At 41.4% G+C, this 21,196-nt stretch overlaps 1 protein-coding gene across 6 annotated transcripts in view; it reads left to right on the top strand.

Moving 5' to 3' along the window:
• The window catches only part of Ncoa6 (nuclear receptor coactivator 6), an 86,390-nt gene that overhangs the window by 54,810 nt on the left and 10,384 nt on the right, over window positions 1–21,196 (top strand). For all 6 annotated transcript variants that reach the window (XM_052725660.1, XM_052725659.1, XM_052725664.1 and 3 more), the window contains 5 exons: window positions 2,553–3,663; window positions 6,138–6,259; window positions 9,629–12,625; window positions 15,595–15,663; window positions 19,892–19,928. In XM_052725660.1, coding sequence (XP_052581620.1) covers window positions 2,553–3,663; window positions 6,138–6,259; window positions 9,629–12,625; window positions 15,595–15,663; window positions 19,892–19,928 — 4,336 coding nt within the window. The remainder of the gene's footprint in view (window positions 1–2,552; window positions 3,664–6,137; window positions 6,260–9,628; window positions 12,626–15,594; window positions 15,664–19,891; window positions 19,929–21,196) is intronic.

Here is a 21,196-nt window from a genome sequence, read left to right as displayed (position 1 = left end):
GAGACTGGGCATGGTGGCACTTGGGAGGCAAAAGTGGGAGGATCTCTAAGTTCAAGGCCAGCCTAACCAACATAGTTCCAGAACAGCCAGGACTACATAGAGAGACCCTGTCTCAAAAAAGAAAGAATGAGAAAAATTTTGACTTGATAAATAAAAAGTTCTTATTGTCCCTTGAAAGATGAGAGGAAAGTAGAACACGCTACTTGATTTTTACTATCTGCTAATCCTGAGTTATGTAAGCTAATGTTTTATAGGAGATTTAGAAATGTATAAAATTTATAAGTCTTAGGGCCAGAGAAATGGTTCAGTGGTTAAGAGTACTGGGTGCTCTTCTAGAGGACCAGGGTTTGCTTCCCAGCTCACTCCAATTCCAGGGAATCTGAATTCCTCTTCTGGCCTATGAGGCACCAAGCATAGATGTGGTATACAAATATATATATAGGCAAAACACCCATACACATAGAATCAAATTCATAATTCTTCCACCCTGGCACAGCTATTATCTTTTTTTTTTTTTTTTTTTTTTTTTTTTTTTTTTTTTTTTTTTTTTTTTTTTTTTTGAGACAGGGTTTCTCTGTGTAGCTTTGCGCCTTTCCTGGAACTCACTTGGTAGCCCAGGCTGGCCTGGAACTCACTTGGTAGCCCAGGCTGGCCTCGAACTCACAGAGATCCGCCTGGCTCTGCCTCCCGAGTACTGGGATTAAAGGCGTGCGCCACCACCGCCCGACAGCTATTATCTTTTTAAATGAAGACTTCCATGTGTCCCTATTGTTTTGATTTCTCCATTGAGTCTGACTAAAGCAGCGTCCTCTTGTCTGCCATTTTCTAGTTTCTTACCCTGTTTTATTTTTGTGTTAACTTTTATTATTTACTGACAAGTTGTCTTTTTATATTTTGTCTCTTGCCAACTATGCTCTAAAGAAGCAAAGGTCTTACCTATCCTGTTTATTGATACTAAATCAGCACTGAAAATACTCAATAAATAATTACTGCTTGGATAACTATATACTTGCATATGACATATACAGTGGATGTGAAGTTCATGTTTGAATTTATGAGGCTGGATTAGAAAGCCTTCCTGAAATTCAGGAGAAATTGTCATAGAGTGAATGGGCAGTTTATGCTTACCCCTCAAGCTAGAGCGTGGACTGGCTTTGTAACTTCATTAGATTGCCACTTAATAGTGCCTATTTAAAGTTAGATAGATAGATAGATAGATAGATAGATAACAGAGATAGGGCATAATTCATTTGGTAAAGAGCTTGCTGTAGAAGCATGAGAACCACAGTTTGAATCCCAAGAACCCACATAAAAGCTGAATGAGTGTGACAGCTACCTATAGTTGCTGTGCACATGTACATACATAGATCAAAAATGACAAGGATAAAATAAATCACATGAGCTCAACGGATGTATAGCACAGTAATAGAGTTATTGCCCAGCAGGTAAGATACCTTAGGTTCATTGTTTTTATTTTTGGTGTTTTGAAATAAGATCTTACTATGTAGCCCAGGCTAGCCTTGAACTTGTGACAGTTCTCTGGCTTCAGCCTTCTAGGTGCTAGGATTACAGGCATGAGCCACTATGCCCAGCTGAGATTTTTTTTTAAGCCAAACACAGTAGTGCAGATAAAGGCAGGATGGATCACATTGTTTCAGAGCAGCCTGCTGTATAGTGAGGCCCCATCTCAACAGAACAAACAGTACGCTGGAGGGTTACTCAGTGAATCAGGTTGGGTAGATTGGGAGTGTAATAGAATACATGCTAGGTAGTCTCCAGTACCACAGTGAGATTTGGGAATAAAGCAGGTAGCTATAGGAAAATCCCAAGGACCCAACAACAAACAAACAATGCAGCAGGCCAAGACAGTACCTTTGGTTTAAAGAGGACTTAGAGCATGTCCCCTGTGGTCCATGAGGGACTGCCACAGAGTAGGATCACTAAACTTTTAGGATCCTCCTGTTCACAACTTCCACATCAGAAGTTTGTCATTTTTAGGTTACTTCAGAGGAACCCTCTTCTTAGGAAATATTGTATATTATCTTCTTTAAAGTGCAGCATCCAGATTTCACACACATAGTTTTTGAAAGGCGTAATTACTTTCCCAAGAAGCGTTTTTTTAAATGTCTTTATAGTATTTCTGAGTTTTTTCTAGAGGACACTGATACATTCTTTGTTTCCTTCACTTAGTCATAATAAAGCTCATTTTCTAGCCCATGGTATTTTTTGTTAATTTTTATTCACAATAAGATAGTTAAGCTTTGTTATAACAGTGGTAATGCTTCATTTAATCTGAAAGTAAACTTTATTTTTTAATGTTATCTTTAAGTTACTATATAAGAGTAAAGATATGTTTCTCCTGCTATATGATCATGGAAAATAAAAGCAGTTACCCCATTCTATATCATACCTCCAGAGTCTAAAATACTCACAGAGTGTCAAACACATTTATGTTGGTTATTAGGTACATGGATGATGAGTGTTTTTCAAGGTAATTTGAGTATCTTAATAATTTGATGATAATTTTTCATTCTTTGTTTTTATTTCTTAAGGTGGTCAAGGAGCTGGTCCTCCTCAAAACCAGATGTCTCACGGGCCACCAAACATGATGCAACCCAGCCTCATGGGAATTCATGGCAACATAAACAACCAGCAGGCTGGTAGCTCTGGAGTTCCTCAGGTGACCCTGGGCAACATGCAAGGCCAGCCTCAGCAGGGCCCACCATCTCAGCTGATGGGCATGCACCAACAGATCGTACCCTCTCAGGGCCAAATGGTCCAGCAACAAGGAACTTTGAACCCTCAAAACTCTATGATCCTTTCAAGGGCCCAGCTTATGCCACAGAGCCAGATGATGGTGAACCCTCAGAACCAAAATCTTGGGCCTTCACCCCAAAGGATGACCCCACCCAAGCAAATGCTTCCCCAGCAGGGCCAACAGATGATGGCACCACACAACCAGATGATGGGGCCGCAGGGGCAAGTTTTGCTCCAGCAGAACCCAGTGATAGAGCAAATAATGACCAATCAGATGCAGGGAAGTAAGCAGCAATTTAACACTCAGAACCAGTCCAGTGTCATGCCGGGACCAGCACAGATAATGAGGGGACCAACTCCGAACATGCAAGGAAACATGGTGCAATTTACAGGACAGATGTCAGGACAGATGCTGCCTCAGCAAGGGCCTGTGAACAACAGTCCATCTCAGGTTATGGGGATTCAGGGGCAGGTTCTGCGGCCACCAGGGCCCAGCCCACACATGGCCCAGCAGCATGGTGATCCTGCTACTTCAGCAAACAGTGATGTCAGCTTGTCTCAGATGATGCCTGATGTTAGCATGCAACAAACCAACATGGTTGCTCCACATGTGCAGACCATGCAGGGAAACAGTGCTTCAGGAAACCACTTCTCAGGCCATGGGATGTCTTTCAATGCACCATTCAGTGGTACACCCAATGGAAACCAGATGTCTTGTGGTCAAAATCCAGGCTTCCCAGTCAATAAGGATGTAACATTAACAAGTCCATTGTTGGTCAACTTATTGCAAAGTGACATTTCTGCAGGCCATTTTGGTGTAAACAATAAACAAAATAATACCAATGCAAATAAACCGAAGAAGAAGAAACCACCTCGGAAAAAGAAGAATTGTCAGCAAGATCTAAAGTAGGTTACAATCAGTTAACCTCAAATATTGCTCATTTGTTTCTGTGTAGACATTTGTTCATAGAAGTTTTTAATCATATTTAAAATTAGGGCTGGGAATGTGGCTCTGCAGAGTGCCTATCCACCATGCACAAGGTCTGGACATAAAACAGGTGTGGTGGTAGACTCCTGTAACTCCAGCAGCATGTGGTAGCAGGAGAATCAAGAGTTCAAGGTCATCCTCCAAAAATTTGAAGTCAACCTGTGCTCCATGAAACCCTTTCTCTAAATTTAGGATAGTACAATTCTCAGTTCATAGTTTATCTTGTCTTCATCTGTCCTCTTTTCCATTGTCTTTTTGTTTATTTTAAGGTAAATTTGCTTTGTAAAGATGTCAGTGCCACTCTAAATGATAAAGATAGTTCTTTTATAATCAGTTACCCTTTCAGTAAAAGTTCCCCAGAGGAGCTCTTTCATAAGATACAACAGGAAAGGTAATTAACAATTACATTTCATACCCAAAAACTACATACTCAGTTATGTTTCTGACTTTTGACTAAATGTTTCTTGAAGGAGTATTGTTTGAGGTAGATTTTCAGCCTTTTAATCATAAAACTGGAGTTCAGAGACATTATTAACAGAGACTAATGAACATAAAACAGTTTTAGACAAATTGCCAGGCCAAGTATGGTGACTCAAAGTTTTCATCTCAACACTGAAGAAAAGCTAAGACAGGAGGCTAGCTTTGGCTACATAGTGAGACCTTGGAGAGAAGGGGGAAAGGCTGAGGATGTAAAGACCAGAAACAGAAAACTCAAACAAGGGAGCTTTGTTGAAATAAGCTTAAATATAAAGCCAGCTCCTTCACCCAAGCCTACAATGTTCTTTGGTTTTAACCTATTATAGTATCTGCTACTTCTTGATTATTAAATATTAAAAGCCAATCCTTATATATTAACAACATATATTTTTGTGAATTCAGACTTAAACACTACCTCATTTTCTTAGACCTGGTCCTCAGTTCAATTCCTGCTGTTATCAGCCTGTCTGACTAACGTTTTTCTGGTGATAGGTTCCCTCACATAGGCTGGAAGTAAACTTGCAGTTACTCATTTGCCATGAGTATGCATTTGTGCTGATGTCACCAGCCTTCTGAGAGATCGTAACTGTTCATTCAGACTTTTAAAAGTACCTGTACAGCATTGGGGTTCCTAGGAAGAGGAGACAGCAGGCTGAATAGGAAGATAACCTGCCTCCAGTTCTGCTGTTAGCTTACTGGGAAGCCTGTTTTATACAACTAGGGCTTTTGTTTTCTCATCCATAACCAAGGGGGCAGATAACTGAATTTTGGTGGTTTTTTTTTTTCTTTCTTTCTTTCTTTCTTTCTTTCTTTCTTTCTTTCTTTCTTTCTTTCTCTCTCTCTCTCTCTCTCTCTCTTAGTTATAAATTTGTGTTTTTTTTTTCTTTAAAGTGAAAGATAGCACAGACTCCTCATTTGTGATTTGAAGTAAGTAAGTAGTCATATAAGGAACAAAGTGGCAGAGTGATTGGGTTGTGCTTTAGGAGCTGTTACGTGCAGGGAGTTTGGGGTTTTTCCCTCTCTAGTTTTTATGTGTATGGGTAGTTTGGCTGTGAGTATGTCTGTGCACTAATGCATGTGTATCTGGTGCCACAAGAGGCCAGAAAAGGGTGTCTTGTTTCCTGGATCTGGAGTGACACAGTTGGGAGCTGCCACCATGGGTATACTGGGAATTGAACCTGATCCTCTGGAAGAACAGCCAGTGCTCGTGACCTCTGAGCCATCTCTCCAGCCCTGTGTTACTGCTGGTGCTTTTCTTTAAAATGAATTTATGTGGTTTATAAAACTACGTAGAGTGTAATGGGACAAAATACTATCTAAAAGTGGATGACTGTAATCAGATCAAAGGGAAACTATGGTAGGAAAGAAAGGTACAACTGGGAATAAGAAACACACCAAATAAGGAATACAAGCACTATGGTTTCTCAAAAATGTGGATGTTAAGCATCAGTCTTTAAAACACCTAAGGGGTGTGTCATTATATGAAACATTGTATCAGGAATTAGAAGGAGACACTCAGTAAGTACAATGCTAGGATTAAGTGAATTTTTTTTTTTTTTTTTTTTTTTTTTTTTGGTTTTTCGAGACAGGGTTTCTCTGTGTAGTTTTGCGCCTTTCCTGGAACTCACTTGGTAGCCCAGGCTGGCCTCGAACTCACAGAGATCCACCTGGCTCTGCCTCCCGAGTGCTGGGATTAAAGGCGTGCGCCACCACCGCCCGGCTGGATTAAGTGAATTTTAAGGCTTAATGAGATGGCCAGTTTACTCTTACGTCGGTATTGAGTGTCCACACTAGAAAGATACAAATAATGATGAGAATGATATGTAAACATATTGTAGTTGTAGGTAGGAAGAGATTGAGCTAGGTTCATGTATTTCTTATACAACTTACTCGGTTGGTACTACTTACCTTTTAGCACCCCAGATAATCGTACTGCTGGTCTAGAGGAGGCTGATCAACAGTCATTACCTGGAGAACAAGGAATCAACTTGGACAACACAGGCCCTAAACTGCCAGAATTTTCAAACCGGCCACCAGGTAATAAAATACTAGCTAAAATTACATCCTTTGCATTGCATATACACTTTTACCAGGCTTCTTTCTCTTCAAGAAAACGATAATGCTTTGTCTGCTAACTAGTCTGCTTCAGACATTGAATGTGTAAGCTCTGCACTGATATTTAAGTAAATACTTCAAGTTTAACTTCTGTAGGCATACATGTAAATTCACACTTGCACACCTGCTTAATTGGCTTCATTAGAAGTCCGCAAATCAAACTGAATGGAAAGGGGCTTTTTTTGGTCAGCATGGTAGTTCTAGTTGGCATCAGAATAAAATATAATAATATAGAGAACTTTTCACTGTATCCTGCTTGCCTGCAGTTCTTACTTCCATAGACTTTCTCAAAGCAGAGAACTACTACTAGGATTTAAAACAAGATGACATCTTGTGATTCTTTAAAACATAAGTAGTATATGAAAAGTAACAAAATACATGCCCATGTGACCACTGTCAGCTTAATAGCTTATAATGAATAGTGCCAATAGTATTGAAGCCCCTTCTTTGATTATAGAATGTTTTCTTTTCAATGTTAAAGGACGTAGGTTTATGAAAATCTAAAATTCATTCAGGTATTATGGAACCAAAACCAGATACCACAATATCTCTACACCTGTTTTTTCTTGGCCTAAACAATGACTTATAACTTTATTCCAGAATGACAGTCAAAGTTTCCCAAGCCCTCTCCAATGGATATAAAGAGTTAATTGGGCCAGCCTGGTCTACAGAGTGAGTTCCAGGACAGCCAGGGATACACAGAGAAACCCGGTCTCAAAAAAACGGAAGCGGGCCGGGCGGTGGTGGCGCACGCCTTTAATCCCAGCACTCAGGAGGCAGAGGCAGGCAGATCTCTGTGAGTTCGAGGCCAGCCTGGTCTACAGAGCGAGATCCAGGAAAGGCGCAAAGCTACACAGAGAAACCCTGTCTCGAAAAACCCCAAAAAAAAAAAAAAAAAAAAAAACGAAGCAGGGGAAGAGTTAATGCTTTATTTCTTCCTCCTGAGTAATTTTACCTCCTTTTTGGCATAGTAAAAGTGATATTATTATTTTTAGGGCTAACCTTTAGTCTACCTTTAATTTATATATTTCAAAAGTTCATCCATTATGATGTCAAGACTTGATGTTACTTATTACAAATTGCTTAGTGTACTACAGTTGTCACTAATGAGTCACAGCAACACTGGTGAAGCTAGGTAGTCTCTAGTCCTTGGTGAGTATGTTCAGAAGACATTGTGAGCAGGAAGGTAGGTCCTTCTTACTCAGGCATATCTGAACTCTTGTGTGGATTCCTGAATTCCTTCAAACATTTATTTCCTCCTTTCTGCAAACTGGGAACCTGCAGGCTGAATTTGGCCTTTAATGGATTTGAATTGCTATTGGTGTCTAAACAAATACCTGAGTTTAATTGACTTTAGAAATAGGCGATTGCTCTGCAGTTGGGCAGTGTCCACAGAACCCTGCTGGTTTATGCAGCCTAACTTCTCTTCTTTACTTCTGCCTGGCCCCTAAAGGCTTCAAGGCTTTGTATCCCTTGACTAATAAATGTAGTTATTGATTGTGTTATGGGGCATTGTACATACCTGGCTTTCCCTCTCGACCCCAATCTGTCTTCCTATCATTGAGCCCACTGGGACTGTTTCCTCTAGCTTCTGGACCCTTTAAGCCTTTAGCTCTGACTTTTGAGAGGCTGCTGTGTCATCTCTATTACTGTCTTTGGTATTTACTGTGCTGTCTGATAAACTCACTTTAAAGATGAAAAGTATCTGTGTTATAACCCTGACCCAAACAAACTTTTTCAGAAATTACGATTTTCTTAATGTAGGAACCCCAGACTATATAAGAACCCGTTGTGCTTGACCTGTTGGAATGCCAGATTTATAAATGTCAAAAAGTTACTTGGGCCTAAAACAAAACAAAACAAAATAAAGGATTTTAAAGAAAATCTTCAAAATTGAGCCAGGTGTGGTGGCACAGGCCTGTCTATATTCCCAGCATTTGCAGGTGGAGGCAGGAGGGTTAGCAGTTCAAGACCATCCTCAGCTACATAATGAGTTTAAGGCCATCCTGGGATACTTGGGACCCTGTCACCAAAAATCAAAGACAAACAAACAAATAAAAACAACTTCAGAACTGGACTCTGCTCGTTGGTACCGTGGAGATCTTTCCAGAAGACAGTAACTCTGTTGAGCACAGAGTCTAACCAAAGTGTTGGTAGTCGCTCTGAGAAAATCTTGACCCAGAATTTCTTCCAGCTGCCAGAGCCAGTTATTCATGTTCTTGTACTTTCTGGAAACCTTCCAAATTATTTTTCATGCAACAGTGGAATAAATATAATAATGGAATCACATCCCCAGCATATGCCCACTTTCCTACACTGAACCACCTTTATTCTTGGTTTAATTTAATCTTCCTTCTCTTTAAGCTGATTGTATATGGTTTTTATTCAGAAATTTCAAGTAAATCATTACAAAAGAGGGAATCATATAGAGGTTGTCTTCTTCAGATCTGGAAGGCATTGTTCCTCAAAGTTTTTGTCCTCAAATTATCTTTTATTCCTGAGGTCTGTTCTTCTGGCTTATTTATTCTCCAATTGTGGATTCATAGATAATACTTTTCCAAATAAAGATTTCTATATACAAAAGTAAATAGAGATGAATATGCATAAAAATTTTACTATTTCATTTTATTTCAACATAATTGCTCTCTGTTTATTAAACTGATGCAACCTAGGGGCAATACAGTACATTCAGCTTTCCCCAAAGGATGGAACCCAGAGGATACAGCATAGTCCATAGGAGACCATGAACCAGAGTAATTGAAATCCCATTTCAAAGAACTCAATCTTAAAATTATATCTTTTACTTTTATTGAAGGAATAAAAAGGCTGTTTTCATCAAAACCAAGTCTTGAGAAAAACAAGTTCTCTGCTACGAAAAGAAAGCGGTTTCTAAATATTTTATTTCCCATGCACAGTGAAATACTGATTATTTCTACATGAGACCTAAATACTGGGCAGCCACCCATTTGCTGTCGATAGAGTTTTTTTCTTTTCATGTTCAGCTCGTAGATTCAACTATTTATAGTGCATAACACAGTCTTAATACAGTAATGCTTCATTTGCAGCCTAAACCCCAAGGGGCTTCATGTTCTTAATGCTTTGCTTTTTGCGTCCTTAAGCAGTGTGCCCCCTTGCTTGTGTCAGATAATGAGGGGCTGTCCTGGGAGCAGCATGCCTGAGCTGTTTGTGCACAGTCTGCTACCTATGAGTACTGCTTAGCTATACTCTAAAGGTAGCAAAGTTTTCTTGCTGAAAAATCTAACTTCCCTGATTTTGGGGGGCTTGTTTTAGGTTATCCTACTCAACCAGTTGAACAGAGGCCACTGCAGCAGATGCCTCCTCAACTCATGCAGCATGTGGCACCCCCACCACAGCCACCACAGCAGCAGCCACAACCACAACTGCCTCAGCAGCAGCAGCAGCAGCCACCACCACCTAGTCAGCCACAGTCTCAGCAGCAGCAGCAGCAGCAACAACAACAACAACAACAACAAATGATGATGATGCTCATGATGCAGCAAGATCCTAAATCCATTAGGCTTCCAGTCTCCCAAAATGTCCATCCTCCACGGGGTCCTCTGAACCCAGACTCCCAGAGAATGCCCATGCAGCAGAGTGGCAATGTCCCTGTCATGGTTAGTTTGCAAGGACCTGCTTCTGTGCCACCATCACCTGATAAACAAAGAATGCCAATGTCTGTGAATACTCCGTTGGGAAGTAATTCAAGGAAAATGGTATACCAGGAGAACCCACAGAATTCTTCTAGCTCACCACTAGGAGAGATGTCCTCACTTCCTGAAGCTAGTGGCAGTGAAGTGCCATCTGTTTCAGGAGGCCCAAATAACATGCCCTCACATTTAGTAGTTTCTCAGAATCAATTAATGATGACAGGGCCCAAATCTGGACCATCTCCCCTTTCAGCAACTCAAGGTGCAACTCCCCAGCAACCTCCTGTAAATTCCTTGCCCAGCTCCCATGGCCACCACTTTCCAAATGTTGCTGCTCCAGCCCAGACATCTAGGCCTAAAACTCCAAACAGAGCCAGCCCCAGACCCTATTATCCTCAGACACCCAACAACCGCCCTCCCAGTACAGAACCTTCAGAAATAAGTCTGTCACCAGAAAGACTCAATGCCTCCATAGCAGGACTCTTCCCTCCACAGATTAATATTCCTTTACCTCCCAGGCCAAATTTAAATAGGGGCTTTGATCAACAGGGCTTGAATCCAACCACTCTGAAGGCCATTGGGCAAGCACCTTCAAATCTTACCATAAATAATCCTCCTAACTTTGCTGCCCCACAGTCTCATAAAGTAGATTCTGTAGTGGTGAATTCTGGAAAACAGTCTAATCCTGGGACAACAAAACGGGCAAGTCCAAGCAACAGTCGCAGGTCTAGTCCTGGGTCCAGTAGGAAAACTACCCCAAGTCCTGGAAGGCAAAATTCAAAAGCCCCTAAACTTACTCTGACTTCTCAACCAAGCACAACCCTGTTGCAGAACATGGAGCTGCCTAGAAATGTGTTGGTCAGTCCCACTCCTATTGCCAATCCCCCTGTATCTGGAAGCTTTCCTAACAGTAGTGGGCTTAATCCCCAGAATCCCGCCGTCCCTGCGCCTGCAGTGGGGGCTGTTCTTGAGGATAACAAAGAGAGCTTGAACGTTCCTCAGGACAGTGATTGCCAGAGTTCCCAGGGTAGGAAAGAGCAGGTAAATGTTGAGCTGAAAGTAGTCCCTACCCAGGAAGCTAAAATGGTTGTTCCTGAAGATCAATCAAAAAAGGACGGGCAACCTTTGGATCCTAACAAACTCCCCAGTGTTGAAGAGAACAAAACTTTGATGTCTCCTGCCATGAGAGAAGCACCAACATCATTAAGCCAACTTCTTGACAACTCTGGAGCTCCTAATGTGACCATTAAACCCCCTGGGCTTACAGACCTGGAAGTAGCACCTCCAGTAGTTTCAGGGGAGGACCTCAAAAAAGCATCTGTCATTCCCACACTGCAGGATCCGTCTTCTAAAGAAACCTCTAATTCCTTAAATTTACCTCACAGTAATGAGCCATGCTCAACCCTTCCGCATCCAGAATTGAGTGAGGTCAGCTCTAATGCTGCACCAGGCATCCCTCCAGTCATGTCAAGACCTGTCAGCTCTTCCTCCATTTCTACTCCTTTGCCCCCAAACCAGATAACTGTATTTGTTACTTCCAATCCCATAACCACTTCATCTAACACATCAGCAGCCCTGCCAACAAACTTGCATTCTGCATTGATGTCAACAGTCGTCACAATGCCCAACGTGGGTAACAAAGTTATGGTTTCTGAGGGACAGTCCGCTGCTCAGTCTAACGCCCGGCCTCAGTTCATTACACCTGTCTTTATTAATTCGTCTTCAATAATTCAGGTTATGAAAGGATCACAGCCAAGCACAATTCCTGCAACCCCATTGACAACCAACAGTGGCCTGATGCCTCCCTCCGTCGCAGTTGTTGGACCTTTACACATACCTCAGAACATAAAATTCTCTTCAGCTCCTGTGGCCCCCAGTGTCCCCTCCAGTAGCCCTGCTCCAAACATACAGACAGGCCGGCCGTTGGTCCTTAGCTCCCGAGCCACTCCTGTTCAGCTGCCTTCCCCTCCTTGTACATCCTCTTCAGTCGTCGCTCCTAATCCTATCCAGCAAGTAAAAGAATTAAATCCAGATGAGGCTAGTCCTCAGCTGAACACCTCAGCAGATCAGAGCACTCTGCTCTCTTCACAGTCAACCACAGTAGTCTCTCCCCTTTTGACCAATAGTCCAGGCTCCTCTGCCAATCGGCGAAGCCCAGTCTCATCCAGTAAGGGCAAAGGAAAAGTGGACAAAATTGGCCAGATTTTGCTGACCAAGGCTTGTAAGAAAGTTACAGGCTCTCTGGAGAAAGGGGAAGAACAGTATGGTGCAGATGGAGAGTCTGAAGGCCCAGGGCTAGAGACCACAACTCCTGGGCTAATGGGAACAGAACAGTGCTCCACGGAGCTGGACAGTAAAACCCCAACACCCTCAGCACCCACGCTACTAAAAATGACCTCTAGCCCCATGGGCCCAAGCTCCACCTCAACAGGACCCATCTTACCTGGCGGTGCTCTCTCCGCCAGTGTACGCTCAATAGTAACCACACTGGTACCCTCTGAGCTCATCTCCACAGCACCAACCACAAAAGGCAATCCTGGTGGCGTAGCATCTGAGCCACTTGCAGGTGGCCTAGTGGAGGAGAAGGTGGGATCTCATCCAGAGCTTCTACCCAGCATAGGTATGTACTTGAGCTTGGCATCAGCTCCTCATGTCAGTTTTTGCTGGCCTGTCCCACAAGAGAGAAAGCATGAGCCCTTTTTACTTAAAGGAAGAAAAATGGCCATAGTCATAGACTTACTAACTGAAAGGACATTGAAAAATATACTTTTAAATCCCATGTTCTGTTTATATTCATTAACATGGTTCTTTCCTGGCTTCTAAACATGTTTCATTTCCATATATATATAAAAAGCATTTTCATACACTGTCTCACATCATCTTTATACCAACCATGTAATGTAGTCTTACTCCTTCCTATGGGTGAAAAGATTGAAGCTCAGAAATGCTTAATATTTGTTGAGCCTATACTGTAAGTCTCCAGCCTGGCATGGTCCCTTGGGTGTGAACAAAGACTTCGCTATACCCTTTCCCATCATGAAGACTTACTTGTTCTCTTTGCCTTGTCCTCATAGTGTACTAAACTCAGGGACCTTTCTGATTGGCTGCTCCAGAAAATCTTACCAGAAAACCAGGTTTCATGATAAATAAAAGAAGATCCAAGTCGGGAAGAGTCAGACAGGCTTGAGTTGATAACTGTACCAGCATTTGCCAGCTTGATGGGCTGGGGCAAGTTTTACTTTTCCTCCTTTGTAGTGTGGAGACAATAATAGTTACAAGATCTCAGTGAGGTAATGCATGTGATATGCTTAGCATAGGACCTAAAATATGGTAATTGATCATCCATGGTTTAAGTGTTATTGCCCATTTCCTTTGGACATGGTCTCTTTGTAAATTACAACAATGGATATCCAGTTCAGGTTATTTCCTGTGTACTGCAGAGGGAGTTAATAGTGGAAGCCTAGGTGTCCCTACAGCTCCTTACTCCTTTGAGGCTCAAATGATGCAGAAGCGCCAAGCATGTTCTTAGAGACTAGTCAGTCTTAATGGTGCCCATACTTAAGAGGCCTCTATCATATCTAAGCTAATAATACCACTTTTATTTATGCAGCTAAAATAGTTTGAGTGCCTACTAATTAGGAAAAGGAACAAATACAAGCTTTAGGTTATGATCGGAGTTCAAATTTTAGCTCCACTGGTTGCCAGTTACACAGTCTAGTAAGTTCCTTGTACTTGACTTGTAAAGTGGAGATTGTAATTCTACCTCCCAGAATATGTAGGATTCAGTGAGAACTTGAATATCAAGTGCCAGCCTACTGCCTCAGATAGAGATCTGGAAAGGTTCCTTCCCTTCTTCTCCTGCTTACCTCAGTGTTAGAGATGCAGGGAGGGGTGAGGCCTGCAAAGAGTTCATTGTCTTTATAGGAGAGAGGGACTTTGCTAGAGAGGGCTCTGTGTTTCAAGTGTGAATTTTGTTGATGTAGGTAACTAAGAATTTTTAAAAAAGCTGGGCATAATGATGCACGCGTATAATCATAGCACTTGGGAGGAGGAGGTAGGGAGATCAAGAGCAGGGCCATCCTCGGCTACATACTGAGTTTGGGGCCAATCTAAGCTGCATGAGACCATGTTCTCTGCTGCTGAATATTTCCATTTCTGTTTCCTTTCAGGGAACTTTTCCCTCTGATACTAAGAGAATAATGATGAAGTAATTAGAAAATGTTTTTATTTGGGTCACAAATAATAATAAACATGGAAGCTTTGGGGAGATAAACTAGCAATTAGAAAGGGTTCCGTTCTAGTTAAGACTGCCTACTTTGTTGTAGTTGGTTCTATTCTTTTCCAAGGGACTTCTGTGCTTTTATCTTGAAAAATGTGAGAAACCAATCTGAAGTTAAGTAGATATTAAGATATAATTTTATGCTTCATCAGAGAAGCATCCAGAATAAACTCTTTGATTACTAAGCACAGAGAGAAATCTATAAAATTCAGTTTCCACCAAAGGATAAAACTTATTCTTGTAGTTTGCCACAAATTTGAGGCTGAAGTGTTAAGATGAGAGGACACACCCTTGACAGCTCTGGCAGACCGGAGCCTTAAATTTTTACTGAATGATCCAGGAAGGTTCTGTTCTAGAGTGTACGTGTATTCTTGTTCTCAAGGATCTTAAGTTCTTTCTGCCTTTCAAAGACTAATTTCTATCTTTAATGTTCCTTTACATTTTCAGCCTAGCATATTCTTTTGCTTTGGACTCCCATGGCACTTTACACTTTATGTAGTCTCTTTCCATGTGACATCATAGTGCAGTGTACCACATGTATTTATCTTATCTTCAATACTAGGCTGAATTTCTGATATGCAAAAAGACGCAATCTCTGAGGATGCCTGGCACAGTGTCTTGCCTCTAGAAAGTTCTTAAAACTATTTATTAGAAAAGTAAATAATTACATATTGATTTACTCATTTAGGTATAAATTTATTGTCTGTTTTATGCCCATCACTCTTGCTAGATGCTATAGAAGAGCACAGAATGGTGTGTTTTAGTAATCAAGGAGTATGTTTAGTCTCTAGAGGGATAAGTCAGAAGTTTTTAAATGTTGAGGGATTGGTATATTCTAAAAGTAGCTAGGTTGCTTGCTAAGACAGTTTTTAATTTTTTAAGAAAACAGCAGTCAGGCCTAGTGTGGTGGCACATGCTTAAAATCCCAGTACTGTGGAGGCTGAAGCAGAAGGATCAAGAGTTTAAGACCACTCTGAGGAAACTGAGTAAGACCCTGTCTGAAAACCAAACAAAAAGAAAAGGAGTCATGACCTGAAATTGGCCCTAAAATTGTGATTACTGTTGTTCTCGTGCCCTCCCCTCACTGGTTCTTTATATCTGCACAAAGGAGGAACAGACTGTGGAGTGGGAGGCCTTGCTGCTGAGGATTAGATTGGCTGCTTTGTTAAGGGCATAGTGAAGGTCAGCTTCAAGCACTGCCTTCTAAGAACGTGGTGGCTCAGCAGTGACTTAGTTGCTTGGTTAATGCTTTCTGGTTTAGTTAGAAAAAAAAGTAAAAGACCTGTTTGTTTGTTTGTTTCTTGCCTCAGCCCCTTCACAGACTTTAGTCCCAAAGGAGATTGCAGCCACAGCACTGCAGGGGCCTGTTGCCAGACCAGGTAAGGCGCCATCTAGAATATTTTCTTGGAGTGGGTTACATGGGAAGGAGTCAGTGCTGTCCTCACTGTCACGTGTTCTCATGCCAGTAAGTACCTGGGACTGTCTACCTACTTGTTTCCAAGCCAATTTGAGTTGAGTGGGGGAACTTGTGTAGTACTTTTCCCAACCAACCTGTTCATTTTCACATTTGTTGTGTTAGCCAGAGAGCTCAAGAAGGGCATAGCGTACTCATTGTCTGCCATCCAACCCTGAGTTGTTTTCTGTGTTCCACGATCCTGCTATCCATGGCTGGCAGCCAACTAGTTGGCATATGGTTGCTTACTGGGGTGGCAAGCATGAGTGCACCAAAATATAGCTGGATTATCATGGCAGATATAGAGGTGTATTTCGAGCCCCTCTGCTCACAGTGAATCATCCCAGCCATCTCTGGATGGCTTTAAGTTGCTCCCTGTGGCCAAGATATTGTAAGTAGTCCTAGTAAATAGTACTAGGGGTGGTGTTTCTGGAAGGAGGAGTCAGTTGTAGTCTAACAGATAGCTGCTGTGACATGCTGGGTCAGCTCTGAACACACAAGTATCTTGATAGCAATAAGAACACTTCTGCTTGAGACCACCAGAGCAGATGAGTATCATGGATGTGTTTAGTTTTACTTGGTTCTTGGTCACACAAGGTTGTTGAAGGGTACAAAAAAGAAAGTATGACTGGTTCCCAAAGAAAGTTAGAATATCATTGACAGTGTAAACTTGGGCCGATGGCTCAGTAGGTAAGAGCACTTAATGCTCTTTCAGAAGACCGGAGTTCACTTCCCAGTACCCACATCCAGTGGTTCCTAAGTGCCTATAACTCCAGCTCCAAGGGATCTGAGGTCTCCTTGGCCGCCTCTTTGGACACCCTCATGCATATCACACATGTCGGATGCGCACACACACACTTAAAAAAAAATAAAACAAAACTTTTTATTGAAAATATACACCTGCCAGGTGGTGGTGGCGCATGCCTTTAATTCCAGCACTCAGGAGGCAGAGGCAGGCAGATCTCTGTGAGTTCGGGGCCAGCCTGGTCTACAGAGTGAGTTACAGGACAGGCTCTAAAGCTACATAGAGAAACCCTGTCTCGAAAAAAAAAAAACAAAAAACAAAAATGAAAGTATACACATGACCAAATTTTTAAGAAAAATGACTTTGTGAGTGTAAGCCAATAAAAATAAGATACAGTTTGTATTTTAAAACTTGCCTCAGGGTTCTATACCCTGTATGACTTTCCTGCACGCTGTGAAAAGAATAAATGTGCAAAACACATGTCAGCCACCGCATTTTCTTTCCCTTGCTCCTAACCACCTACATGATAACCAACATTGTACTGTGCATTTTGGAACAGAGAAATGGTTAAGAAAAGGGGTTCTGTAGTAATATTCTTTTTTTTTTCCTAGCAAAAAGACTAACTAGAAATGGAAAAGGAATTCCATTTCCTGCTGCAAATGTTTTTAAATTTTATTCTTTAACAGTTTTATATATGTTTATAATGTATTTTGATCATATTTACACCCTCCCATTACCTTCTCTTATCCCACTTCCCTCTTCCCAACAGGTCCTCTTCCTACTCTCATGTACCTTTGTTTTAATGACCCACTGAGTTTAATTTGGGCTTCTTGCTATAAGCATGGTTGTGTGGTTATTTACTGGAACATGAATAGCTTACCAGTGACTACACCATTGAATTAAACTGACCCCCCACAGCCTACCAGCAGCCATAATCTGTCAATAGCTCCTCAGGTAGAGGTGGAGCCTCATGAGCCCTTCCCTAATCCATGATGCTGCCCTGACTCTTTACTCCAGAAAATGGGATGTTACTGTTTTTCTTTCTTATCAGAGTGATTGACTAGGGAACCCTGTTCCTTTTTAAAGTTTAATTTATATTAATCTCTTTAAAATCACCTCAGAAGCCAAGTGTGGTAGCATACACTTCTAATCCCAGCACTCAAGAGGCAGAGATAGGAAGATTAGGAATTCAAAAATCATCCTTAGCTACAAAATAAGGTTGATGCCACCTGGGCTTCATGGAACTCTGCCTCAAAAACATAGAACTATAACACCCTCAGAACCTTCCACTTATATAAATTAGTGGAAAAGTTCTCAAAATCAACTTCTGTGTCATCTTTCAAAAGAACACACAAGCTGGGCAGTCACACATGCCTTTATCCTAGCACGAGGCAAGCAGATCTCTGTGAGTTTGAGGTCAGCCTCCTCAAAAATTAAGTTCCAGAACAGCCACGGCTACATAGAGAGACTTTGTCCCAAAACACAAACAGAATTACTTAATTTAAAACTAAGACTAAAAGAGCAGACTAGCCTGATGTAGCACACACAGAATCCCAGCACTTAGGAAGCTGGGGCAGGAGGATTACTAGTATGAGGCCCAAGCAGGCTGCATATGGAGCTCCAGGCAGCTTGTGCTATGGAGGAGGGTGCTGGGAACAGGTGGGGGTGGCAGCTCTTCAAGGTTAGCACGGCTTTTTGTTTGAACCAGTTTTATTATTGAGCATATATTAGGTGGATTTCTGTGCTCCAGCTGACCCAGCAAGGAAATAGAGACCCAAGAAGGAGTTAGTGTCTGTTTCTTGTGGCAGTATTTCAGATCTAATAGGAGAGATTCTGGGAGCTAGGCAGAAGACAGGAAGCAAAGATTCCCTCTGCCAGAATTTTTCATTGAAGGCAGTGAAGTCCAGCCGCCTCGCAGGAAAAGTACAAAGTGACCATCATAGCAACAAATAATAACAGTTAATATTGATTTATTATTAAGTACCGGGTACTATATTAAAACTCATGTGTATTATTTCAGTTTAATCTTAACATTAAAGCAGATAATGCAGTCACCTGTACTTCACATATGAGGCATTGAGTCCTAAAAAGGCAAATAATTTGCACATAAACACATCAATAATAAAAAATGACATATGGTAGGGATGGTAGTTCATTCCCTGTAATCCTAGCACTTAGGCTAAGGCGGGAGGATTGCCTTGAGTTTTAGGCCAGTCAGGTCTGCATAGTGAGTTCCAGAGCAGCATGGACTACGAAATGAGAATCTTGTCACAAGCTCCTATAACACTGAAAAGGAAGGGAGGAAGGGAGGGAGAGAAGAAGGAAGGAAGGAAGGAAGGAAGAAGGAAGGAAGGAAGGAAGGAAGGAAGGAAGGCAGATAAAGAGTTGAGATTAAAAAAAAAAAATTAAGAGTCGGCCAATGATGGCGCACGCCTTTAATTACAGCACTTGGGAAGCAGAGGCAGAGGGATCTCTGTGAGTTCGAGGCCAGCCTGGGCTACAGAGTGAGTTCTAGGACAGGCTCCAAAGCTATACAGAGAAACCCTGTCTTGAAAAAAAAAAATTTAAGCTAGGTACTCTGCCTTCGGGCAGCTTAGATATTAAGCATGAGGCACTGGATTCTCCACATGAGAAAACGGGTACAGGGCCAGGGGTGGGCCAGTGACAAGAGACACGGCTGTCTGGTATATTAGGGAAAGGCCTTTGTAAGAGATGGAGCTGCCTAGAGGCAAGTAATAGAAGATTTGTTTTGTTTTTTGCTGGTGCTGAAAAGAAGTGTCTGGTCAGCCCAGGGAATGGCTCACTGGTGCAGCCCTGCTAGACAGACAGTTTTACTTGTTTGTAGGATGTCGCTTGGTGCTTGATGAAGTCTATGAAGTGTCTCAGAAACAGATATAATATAGTCTTTGGGTAGTATCTCAAAGCACAGCTCTCTGCCCTCTAAAATTGAGTGAGAATGTTGTGGGGGGGGGAATGAATCTCTAATAGACACTATTATATTTAAAGATAATTGCCTTTAAAAAGAAAATGCAGGAGGTGGTGATATTTTAAGAATAAAAACAGTCTCTTCAACATGAAAGGAAGAGGCTTCTTTTACTAAACTAGTTTTAGCTGGGTGAAATATGAACCAGGCAGTGTGAATTTCATTTTGTTGATCCTAACAGGATTATTTCATAGTGTGAACTAGAAATAAAAATAAACCAAGTAGTATCTTACATTCCCAACAAACCAAATTGGATCAGTGCCGATTTTGTCTCCATACCACATAGGGTGGGTAAGACTCCTGCAGGACATGGAGACTTGTTAGTCTAAATACAGCATTCTGGATTCTGTAGACTCCTAGCTTCTCCCTGTGGACATACATAACAACAGCTTCCATATCTCATTTTCCCCTTTTTATTTTTTACAGAGCTTGAGGCAAATGCTGCCATAGTCTCTGGACAAAGGTAAGAAGAATGACCCTATCTTCAGACTTAGCATGTCCGTGGCATGAGCTTCTTTGAAAGTTATCAGCATCCTCTGTCTTTAAACGTTTCCTCACCTTGTCCTTCTCCTATACTCTAGCACCAGTTTGTTTCTACTGCTCACATAGAAAGCTTCTATGAGCCCTCACTCCTCCAGGGTAACACTTCACTTAATAAAACTTGATGATTAAGTATCTATTATGCTTGTTGAAAACTGATAACATATGCAACACTCAACGTAAGTGAAGAAATAAGTGTTCTGTGTATAAGCACCACCTTCTTTACTGATGGTCTTTGAATATATCTTCTAAGTATAGCTGTTTGATCCTCAAAGGTGAAAGAGAAAGCCAGGTAGGTAGAGTGTAACCCCAAACCCATGCTTTGTCTGTTAATTGTGCTACCCTAGATATCCTAGCAAAACAGATGAAGTACATCTGTGGCTTAACCTCATTAGCGCTAGAAAGGCTAAGAATCACTCCCTTTTTAAGTGAAGGAATACAGTAACATTTTAAAGAATGTCTCATATTTGTGTAGAAATTTAGCATGTAAAATATCATTTTCTCATTAAACCTTCATATCAGCTCTTCATATTACTAACATTATTTGAATATTACACCTTGCCATACTCTGGACTACAAGCATTCTAGATGTATTACCTCTCATGATTTTTCACAATATCCATTATGATAATAAATTATATCATATAGTTGAGAAATCTAAAGGTCAGAGAGCTTTAACTAAGTTGCTTAAGGTCACAGATACAGCAAATGGTGAAATTGAGATTCAAACCCATCTTTTGGCCCTTATATTTGACCTGTGTATTACAGTAGACAAGTTAGAGATGTATAGATAAAAGTCTAGACTCTAGAGGATAAAGAGTTAAATATTGTAGCTGATAAATACACAGTACCTCCCTGACCCATATAATCTGATGCCAAATTCATTGTTATTCCTATTCACCACTCTGCCCATCTGTTTTTATTTGAATTGAACTAATATTTTTTTTTTTTTTTTTTTTTTTTTGGTTTTTCGAGACAGGGTTTCTCTGTGTAGCTTTGCGCCTTTTCCTGGAACTCACTTGGTAGCCCAGGCTGGCCTCGAACTCACAGAGATCCGCCTGCCTCTGCCTCCCGAGTGCTGGGATTAAAGGTGTGCGCCACCACAGCCCGGCTGAACTAATATTTGAATTGAGTTTTCCAAATCTATGCCAACTGTCTATAAAAAGGGTCTTCTATGAAGTTCAGATATAC

This window comes from Peromyscus californicus, unplaced genomic scaffold (genome assembly GCF_007827085.1).
Source record: "Peromyscus californicus insignis strain IS unplaced genomic scaffold, ASM782708v3 Scaffold_7__1_contigs__length_154581171, whole genome shotgun sequence".
Lineage (NCBI taxonomy): Eukaryota > Metazoa > Chordata > Mammalia > Rodentia > Cricetidae > Peromyscus > Peromyscus californicus.
This window is presented reverse-complemented; position numbering and strand designations above follow the sequence as displayed.